The sequence below is a fragment of the Pyxicephalus adspersus genome, chromosome 2, assembly GCF_032062135.1.
Source record: "Pyxicephalus adspersus chromosome 2, UCB_Pads_2.0, whole genome shotgun sequence".
Lineage (NCBI taxonomy): Eukaryota > Metazoa > Chordata > Amphibia > Anura > Pyxicephalidae > Pyxicephalus > Pyxicephalus adspersus.
The window spans coordinates 67,710,041-67,720,731 of NC_092859.1; the positions used below are offsets into that span (position 1 = coordinate 67,710,041).

The following is a 10,691-nucleotide window of genomic DNA, read 5'->3' on the forward strand; positions in this document are numbered from 1 at the left end:
ATTTCAGGGCTAGTATCAAAGGAGAATCTGACATCGGCCATCCAACCCCATAATGGATCCATCCTGGTGGATCAACGAAAGACAATTCCCACAGTACAAGTGAAGGGGAGAAAGCGGAATGGTGCTGTATGTACTGTGCTCGTTCATGTATCTTTTAGTCGTTGTAAAGGATTATGAAAGATTCTTTCCAACAACAAAAATCTAATGTGTGTACATAGCCTTAGTGATGAAAAAACAAACAATTACAATCAATAATTCACTTGCCAAAAAAGTAAATATTTTGTAAAAATTGTGTTAACAAATAGGATTCGAGAAATTGAAATATTGAAGAGTTTAGGAGTAGAATGGAGAGACTGAAATGCAGTGCTGATAAAAGTAGCTGCATACAAAATACAACAATAATAATTAGGCTGAAATTAAGAACGGTTTCATTGTAAAATTCTGGAATAGACTAACCCTAAAACATGTATGCTTTCATATTTCAAATTTGAAGCACTGGAAGAATAGAAAATGTTTTATAGATGTAAACAGTAGATGCAGGATAGTGTATATGTAGTAAAAAGAGGTATAATAGATAATATGGTACCTTTTTGCTTGACAAGTGTTTCCACTTCCTGCCTCACACTGTCATTCCAGTGAGTGATGTCAACGTGCAGAGTGTAGTCACAGCAGGTCTTCCCATCAGCCCACTCTCTCCACTTCTCAAAGGATTCAGTCAAGCTGGACTCTGGTTCAGGGACCACATGGTCAACTAAGAACAAAACAAATATAGTTCATTCAGTACTGTACTCTAACACTGCATTAACACTGATCAACAAGAAAACAGTAAATTATCCAGGTGTAAAATAGAAAATATAAGACTGTTTTACCAGCCAAAGAGTTTGTAATTCTGTACAGGCAATTTTATGATTATACACCACACAATCATGTTGTTAAATTTTTTCTTTATGGCCTCTGCATAAGTATAGGTTACTAATTTATTATGTTTATGATACTGTACCTAGGAAGATGAGGGGAGGGAGGCAAAGAGACAGATGGCGACAAAATTTAAATTTAATAAGTATGGCTTCTATACAGTACAAGTCATACGTAAACAAATGCAACAATTAAGCCATAGTCACTACTGCATGTACACAAATTTTCAGTCCTAGTCATGCTCAATACTTACTTATCATGGTGGTTCCCCCAGCCAAAGCAGCTTTGGTGCCTTGGAAGAAATCATCCACTGTGGTCATCCCTCTATAGGGCATCTGTAAATGAGTATGTGTATCAATGCCTCCTGGGATCACCATCTTCCCATTAGCTTCAATGGTCTTCACACCACCTGGTACTATCAGGTTGTCTCCAATCTGCCTGGAAACAAAGTCATAAGTGCAGTTAATATGGCTGAAAAATAGAATATGGCAAAGCAGATCCTTTAATGCCTTAATAAAGTTTTTTTTTATATTACTGTAATACACTAAGCCTGCATAATAGATATGTGTGGGTTTATAAAGTGCTGCAGCTTGGGGTAAAATGCTTTGGACATTGACACTGCTACAAAACACAGAGCAGTCCAGGCCTCCATTGATCTGATATACCTACTATACAAAGCTGCAACCAAAAATGATCACATTTTAGGCCTGATTTTCTAAATCTCTCCACCACTGAAGAAGATGGACTATCATGGGATAACCTAGGGGATCCAGCAAACCTAGAATGGATTTCTCATCATTCACTATTAGTTGGTAAAAGTTTTTAATCCTGAACCAGATCCATCCCAGCTTTGCTTGATCACCCAGGTTCACCAATGATAGCCTAACCTTCTCCAGTCTTGGAGAGCTTTAATAATTCAGGCCCTTTGTGTTGAGCAATGATTTGAATCTCCATTTTTGTTATCAAATACAAGTTGTTTTTGTTTCTTTCTTCCTGAACTCTGCACATCTTGTAAAATGCTTGTGTGAACTTTTTTTCTGGCGGTAACTTCAACTGTGGGTTAAACTTTCTCTGGGTTTAACTGTGGTGACTATGGTAAAGTATGCCAGACCACTGTGAAATGGCATGACTGCTTATTGTTCACAAAATGGTGACAAAACTGCAGCCTAACTCAGCAAGCATTGTCACCCTGGGATAGATAGTGCATGTAAATATATCGTAAGGTTTTGACTTATTTTATCCTAAGCCAGCTCCTACTATTGATATGAGATTGTCACCTCAAGACAGACAGTGACTATAATATCCTGTCCACGGGCTGCCTTAGGCCCGTTGCCTTAGGTTGCCCAGATTTTTGTTGCCTTAGGTGATCATTTGTGACTGTCCCAGGTAAAAATGTAGGATTAGGGCAAATCTCCCCAGTGTAGTTAGGTGATCCTCCATGCCAAACTAATGACTGACAGCTCATGAACACTTTTCTTCCCTCTCTGTAGAGCAATGACAGAGGAGGATTATGGATAGTACAGCGTGGACACAAAAGCAACATAATGCAGATATAGAAAATGCCCATAATATCTTGCATTAGGTCTTCTAGACAGGTGTTTTCCTCATATTCACTATGGTATTACATACAAAAAATCTAATAAATAACACACCACTTGTACACTTTAAAAAAATATATAGTTTAATAATTTCATATAAAACTGTTTCAAACAATGTTTCAGAAATACATTTCATGCTAAAGTAACTATTACATTGTTTTTTTTGTACTATTTCAGGTAGATACCCGGGAGGTGTGTTGAACCCAGAAAAAGATGGGTGGGAAGAAATTGCAGGCGGATGGGAGTCCTGTATTGTGACCCAACTCTTCAGTAACCACCCAAAAACAGCCGGGTGGTCACTAAAAAGTGCTGGGTGGTGCGCCCAGCTAAAAGATTTTGGAACACTGCTGGGATACATAATTACTAATAGAATTAAAAATAGTTCTATTTTACCAGTGACTAGACCTAGTAAACATTTACTACTTACAATTTTTACAGAGGACACTGAAGACCTAAAATTGAAAATGTTGCTGTATACTACTACACACAAAACATTTGTGTCTTTTATTAACATTGATAGGAGGGTATCTTACAGCATCAACTTCTAATTAAAATTAAAATGTGCAGACGCAAGAAATATAAACATATGTAATGATTGTTTCTACACAATAAAGAAAGCAGCAACGCTATATTACATTACTGTTTTGAGTGTATTTTTAAGCCAGAAACCCACAGAAATCTGAAAAATCTTTTTGAAAGAAAACTAGCCAAGCTATCACAACCTTTGGGATTTCTCTGTTGCGGATGTGAAACTCTTTCCAGTCGCCTGAAGCTATGTAGAGGTTAGGGATGTACAGCTGCTAGATCCTACAGGCCCAACTCATCACATCCTACATACAAGTCTAATAGAAAACTAGAGAACACAGGAACTGGAATTTGAAAGCCGCCACACTACCCTGTGGATTCCAGCTAGCAATTGGAAACTTTCTATTACATGGGGGAAAGTAACATCATTTTTATGTGCTCTTTCATCATGGTACTTAATGCTTTCTCATGTGTGGTCCCCACAGAATTATTCTGACAATGCCAAAAAGGGCAGTGATGTCCATGTTTCTACAAAAACCAAACATATTCCTGCAGCTTAGTGGAGTCAAATCAATGAGGACTTGGTTGCCCTGGCCTATTTTGCTCTTTTCTTCATGAAATGGAAATCAATGATTGGCGCTGGCGACGTGATATAGACTAATAGCATGCACAATAATATTTCAAATGTTCTAATGCATGATAGACCAAGTCTGTCTAAACACGGCTGTTTAATAACTTAGCATCTGATGTACTGAAATGTCTTTGCAGTAGACAAAACTAAGATAAAAACACTTACTTGATGAGTCCATCTTCCATGTAAATGTCAGCATACAAAGACTGGTCATCATTTACTATCCGACCTCCTTTAATCAAAAGACGGTCACTCTGCAATAAAATAGGAAATGATTGGTAATGCAAAACTTGTCCTTGATATCTTAAGAAAGCAAACTAGATTTTTGATGCTATAAAACACATTATAAACCTCATTTGAAAAGGCTGGTATTGGCATTCATTCATATTCACTGACATTATAAACCTTTTGCCAACACTGAAGGTTATCAGAAACTTTGGATACCCTTGGGGACCAAGAAGACAGCTCTACTGCTTTTAAGGTGAGGTGATACAAGCTGATTCATTCGGAGAGTAATTTAAGCATGGTTTTGGAGTTAGCATGCTGAATTAGTAAACACAAGTCTAATTTCCTCTGCATAGTCCCTGCTGGGCGACATCATAACATTTGCCATTCCTCCTCTTTCTTCCTGCTTTAGTGTTTATTTTCCTCTGCTAATTTTATTTAGTGGTTTCTAGATCCCTGTGAGCAACAAAGTACTTAAATTTGGGAAACAGGTAATTCAAATGGTTTGGTTCTCTTTTAAACCAGCATAGGAAAAATTTCCCTCATAACAACACTAAGTATTGGTTCCTCCCTTCAATCCAAGAATTTATTGCAATCTTCTTAATGCCTATGAATTATCTGGAAACAAATTCAGAAGTTCAATGTCACTTCTTGATAACAATATTCATGGCATATCTGACACATTCCCTCTATTGCTGTTTATTATTCAGCGTAAGATTGTTTCAGCTGCCCTCTTTACCCATCAGCCATTCACACATAAAACAGTTCAGTTTTACTATGGAAACAGTTGTCGAGGAAAGTTGGCACTTTTTCAGGAGTCAAGCAAATCAGCAGTTGAGAATTAATTTGCATTTTAAATCAAGCTTACCTAAGAGACAAACTCACTTTCTTTTTTCTTTCTTATAAGTGGTAATAAATGGTGTTCATATCCAATGGTGTCATATCTGTAAGTGTTATACTTAGCTTTACCACGCTGTTTTCTGAACAATGACAATGGATTCATTAAAGGCTGCTTGTAAATACAGGGATCTTTTCTATTTTACAGGAATTCATTTCATACTTCCTTGGAGTTTATTTAACATGTTTATATAACATTAAAAAAAAAGATCAAGCATGAAACATATTGTAAATAACTCAGTAACAACTTATATTTGAAAGTACAGTCTAGTGACCAACTCTTATTTGTCCTGTTAGGTGAATAAATACAAAATAATGCCCTCATCTGACTTTCTTTTCGAAAGAATGAAAATTCTTTGTTCAGACATTATCCTCAATCAGCAAAGAAAAGTGACTACCGAAAATGTTGTATTGTATGTTTATATAGATCTATGTTTGCTCCAAGCATGTTTAAAACCATATACTGTTGATGGACTACACATGCTGGAAGTCTCTTCCCACCATTAACTTTCCATTCAATAAAATAATCAATTCTAAGGTTAGATTGGAATTTGATTTTGATCTTAGCGTCCTTTTGAAAAAACTTTCCTTTTGAACCTTATTCACACTTCAGAATATCTAAAGGTTTTGATAATGTCCATTAAATATATGGAGGATTTGAATAAGTTTCATGAATGCAATCAATATCTACATTTCAGGCTCAGATGCCAATCCCATAAATGACTAAATATTGTATATCATGAAGTTCTTTTACTGTGTTTACAAATGTCTCACACAAATCAGCCCTATGGCTCAGCTGCTTACCTTGTGACTTACTGCTTCTAACATAAACAGAAAGCTTAAATTAAAAAATGCCAGATGTTTCCCATAGCCAGTGATCAATTTCAAAACTGTCATTAGTGACTGTTGAAGCAGGGAGAGGAAGTTACATAATATGGCTTTTATGAAGCAAACTTCCACTATTCCTCTATGGTACGGTTTGCAGGGAATGTCTCTAGAATTTAAGCTTTGTACACACTAGTGTATTACTAGTCTGTATCTAATAGCTAATGTAGCCTATGAACATGAGATGATTGTTGGTGGAAGTAATATTTTGTGATCGTTTCCAGTGACAGATAAATGAACCAGTGCTGTACACACATAGTCATTCTGCTCTATGGAGATAGGAGGAGGGAAGAATAACAAGTGACACCCCCGCTGTGATCTCCTCCGTAGGAGTGCATACTGAAGTTTCCTAATCAGTTGTTCATTATTCTGCTATGGCCAATTAATGAACTTTGTCAGGGGGCCACTGTACACATTTCAAATTTTCGCCGGAGATGAGCACTACTGAATCTACTCTGTAAGGTGCTTTTTAATATACCCACATGCCAATGCATACCTCTAAACAAGGTATTTTAAGCTTTTTAGTCTGAACTGGGTGAGTGGAAACATTTTCAGGTACATGTACACTTTTCTACAGTCTCAGTTATATGAACGTCTGTATTATTACCTCATTAGCTGATGTGGCCAATCACCATTTGGGATGTGAAAAGCACATCTGGTATACATTGTACATACTTCAGTCTGTTTCTGAACTAGTTTTGTGTTCCCTGAACAAATTAGAGATTGTGGACTGGACAGAGGCAGAAATTCTACTCATCTGCCTCATGACTCAGAGCTGAGGGAAAGAGAGACCAGATGTTTCCAGAACATCACATCATCCTCCACAAAATAAGAAATGCATTCTGTCCCATGCTCAAGTTCTCCTATTGAATCTGAGCTCTATCTCTAGCCACAATTGCCACACAATCAAGTATATTAATCCATGGTTTTATTCCAAAGATAAAGATAGCACATAACACTGCTAAAATTATAGTCACTGGAAATGTAAATGGTTTTCCTTCAATAACTTAAAATGTTTCTAAAGCCTAAAATTGTATTAGAATTACACATTTCATTACTCTCAACTTTTTTCAGCTTTTTGTACATATTTTCTTTTTTTAAAATAACTCTACATCTGCTTCTAGAGTGAAGGAGTGGTTCCATAAGCCAGAGCATTGTTGTCACTTCAGTAATGAACACTCCAGGTATGCCATGCCAAACATAGGGGGTGGGTCCCGTTTGTTGGTTACAGTGAGGTATGTTTAAAGAACAGGTATCTTCCCCTACTTTTGAAACACTTAGCGTCATACACAGTGCTTAGAATTTTAAATATCAATTAGTATTATTTCCATTTTCCTATTACCCTATTCTACTTTTGTGTAGTATTATTTCCATGTTGTATTTGGTTTATGGTAATGGCCTTCTTTAAAAATCAATAAAATAATGTTTTAAAAATTCTCACAATGTGTTTTCAATATTTAATTCCCTCTAAATATGTACTAGTCTGCTTTGCCAATATTGCACCCTCTTATGTACGTTTATACCTTTACAGTGTTTAAAACCTAATAAAAATATTGAAAGAAAGAATGTATGCCGCAGGCTTATTAGTGGTGATGATGAAAACATGGCTATGATTTGTTCTGAGAATTTACTGGAAACTTTGCAGAAGAAATGTAAAGAATTACCATGTAGTGCCAATAAGTCTACCTATAAAGTGAAGTGGGCACAATGACCTAGTCTAACACTCATTTAACTGCATTCCTTTGATTTGTACAGGACGCCCAACAGTCTTTCTGTAGCCTGGTTTACTCTTTGATCATTTCCTATCTCCCCTCCTACACCAACACAATGCCATGGAAAGGATCATTTTAGTACATGTGTGCCTTGATATCCATCGCCAGTTAAGAGATGGTTCTTCTGTCTGTAAATAAGACTGCATGCTGTTTTTCTTTTTCTTATAAACAAAAACTTCTTTCATTTCTCTTCTATGTTATGATACAATACAGAACAAACCACATACTTGGATGATATCATCATTTTCTCCTGTCAGAAAAGGGACTCGACCCCTTTACTTAAAGTGCATGTAAACCTTTCTACATGGCTCTGAGAAGAACCTTATTACCTAACAATCTATCTGTAAATGTAACCTTAGATGCAGAAATATAGTTTTTAATAATTTTAGTTCAGATCACACAATTGTTTTTGTTAATTTCTGCACTGCAGGCCTCGATCTCTAGGTGTGGATGCACTATAGGTGGCAACACTGCAGAGGCCAGAAAAGACTATAGAATGTTGCCACCAGGAATAAGGAAGTGATGAGTTTACATAAGCTTACAGAAGTAGCAAACATAGACACTTTGAATAGAAGCACTTATTTTAAAAAAATCTATTTTAGCTTACTGACAATTAGGATTCTTATTTTAGGATCTATCAAATATCTTCAGTCATGCAGGAGAGGGCTCATTTACTAATTTCTTGTATCTTTTTTTTTTTTTGCTTTCAGTCGATCTTCCAATTTATGTCACTCAATGACAAAAAAAATTAAAATCCAACAGTGGGAACCCTCATAAAAACCAAGCAGGTTGTCAAATAAGGTTTGTGAACCTGGATGAGGAGGTCTCTTCAGCTTTGGAAATGATCAGTTTTAGAAAAATCTAGATTACAATGCAAATTGTAAGGTATTTCTATCACTTTTGTGAAATAATTCTGAAAATCCAAAGTTTTTTTAAAGCTTATGAGTGGCTTGCACCTTGCAGTGCACCCTCTGTATTTACTTTCATGCAGTCTTCTCTTTATGGTAGACTTGGATATCGATACTTCCTTGGTTGGCTGTTGTGAAGGGGTTTCTCTTGACCATGGAAATGATTCTGCGATCATAGTAGTAGGACAACTCAATAACCGGAATAACATTCTACATTGCAGAACAAAGTACATTGTTTTCAAACAATACAGAATGTCAAAACTACAACCTGGCATGTTTTATTAGGCAAAGGACACCATCAAAATGAAATAAATAAATTAAAATGTCAACTACACAACATTTGTATGCCTACTGGTGTATTTAAATGTATCCTTGGTAAAGTAACGTGGATCTATTTTTGTAATACTTTTTAAGGCATGTCTGGTCAGGATATCAGTGATCAGTAAAACATTTCACCATATAGACTTCCTAAACAAGATACTCACACTAGAACATGCATTTACAGAGGAATCTTGAGAAAACTGTTGATCCTAAAACTTAGGGGAGGTGAACTTAGCTTTCTACAATTAGGGAGGTGGACTTAAATTAGCTGGATTTAAAATATTCATTCACTGTAATGCACACTTTTACTATGCCAACAAAGGAATGTCCTCAACATGACAAAGAAGCTCTGCTGATTACAATGGCAAACCTGCTCCATTTATGTAGACTGCAAATGTATTTTTTTTATTAACTCCTCAGTTTTGTTAACTCATTCTTCTTACTTAATAACTTCTTACATTTTTTTAATACATCTAAGTTAACTTTTTAAACTTGTATTTGTTTATTAGGGCACATCACAAATGCTGTGTATATAAAGTATGATTTGTGTACCTTTTTTAAATGGAGTAACATATATACAGGGTTTACCAAAAGTCACTACACACCTACTTTTTGCCATTTCGTTCCAGGTATCATTTGGAGGGACTTGAGGCCATAAGCATTTGACAACTTGAAGTTTTTGTAAGCATATCTTTCCCTTGCCGGTTGGCAAGAAGTTTCTTTTGTTGTCCCCAAATGCAGTTGAGGGCGAGTTTGAGAAGCTTTATGGCCGTCACACTGCTCCAACACGTAACACAATTTACGCTATCCGTGGCACGTTTTTTGATGCAGGATCTGTTCTTGACAAACCACACAGAGGAAGGCCTTCTACTACCACCATCAATGAAAACACTGAACTCATGGAGCAGGCATTCGCACAAAGCCAGGAAAAGTCCATCCAGAGGGCTGCACTGGAACTCAGCACCAACAAAAGCTTGATTCAGTAGATGCTTCCGAGAGCGATAAAGCTTCGAGTTGTTCAAAAACATCAAGCGGTAGATTAGGATGCTCGTGTGGAAATGTGAGTATCACTCCTTATCACTAGGTTAACCGACACAACTGTCGAATTTGGGGAAAATTCAGAAATTCTTGAGCATGAACGTGCTCAAGTGGAGGTATACAACTAATCTTTAAGGCATTTGAACGTGATGGCAAGCCTAGCAAGTAAAACTGCAACAACACCTTTGTTGATGCTAAAAATATGAATAAACTCTTTTCATTAAAGGTGTATAGTGAATTCATTAAAGGTATATAGTGACTTTTGGGACACCATGTGTGTGTATATATATATGTATATGTATATATATACACACACACACACACACGTCTATGTAATAATTTCTACAGGTTTTCTATACAGTGTATCTTTATGTTGAACAAGCTGTATGGCCGGTAATACTTTCCACAGGAAATAATGCAGTGTAGGATGAAGAATCACTGAGTGAATGCACGATTCAGTCACATCCTGATGCTTACTTTGGCTTTGCATATGCATTAGATCAGAGAACAATGTGTTCTCCGCAAAGGTGCTTGAACTTTGTAATTACTATTCTTTTCTTTTGGACTGAAGGGGTTTTATTTAGATTTTATCACTTTCCATTCATGTTTGTGCAATAAATCTTTATTTAAGCTTACAAAATCTGAACTTACTGCCTTAAGGCTTGACAAACTTCCCAAATATTTCCCACAAACACTGTAAATTTAGTATGTTCTATTTATTAAAGTATCATGGGACCTTTTCCTGTTGTGACACTGGATAGTATGAAAAAGATAACAGAAAGTATGCAATGAGCAGTGTTCCATGCATGTACCTCAAGGGTAAAAGGTTTCCAAGTGATTTGCTAGGTAGTCCCAGGTCAACGTAAATACTCACTTTGCACACAATCTCTATTCAGTTTTATGGAAAGTTTGTACTTTTACAGCATAAGCAAAATTGACAGAATAGGTTAGTGTATGACTCGGAGGGGAGATGCCC

General features: G+C 36.3%; 1 protein-coding gene across 2 annotated transcripts in view; it reads right to left on the reverse strand.

Annotated features, from left to right (window-relative positions):
- The window catches only part of DPYSL3 (dihydropyrimidinase like 3), a 90,628-nt gene that overhangs the window by 17,877 nt on the left and 62,060 nt on the right, over positions 1–10,691 (reverse strand). For both annotated transcript variants that reach the window (XM_072400929.1, XM_072400930.1), the window contains exons 2-4: positions 3,835–3,923; positions 1,169–1,353; positions 587–751 (exon numbers count right to left, since the gene is read on the reverse strand). In XM_072400929.1, coding sequence (XP_072257030.1) covers positions 587–751; positions 1,169–1,353; positions 3,835–3,923 — 439 coding nt within the window. The remainder of the gene's footprint in view (positions 1–586; positions 752–1,168; positions 1,354–3,834; positions 3,924–10,691) is intronic.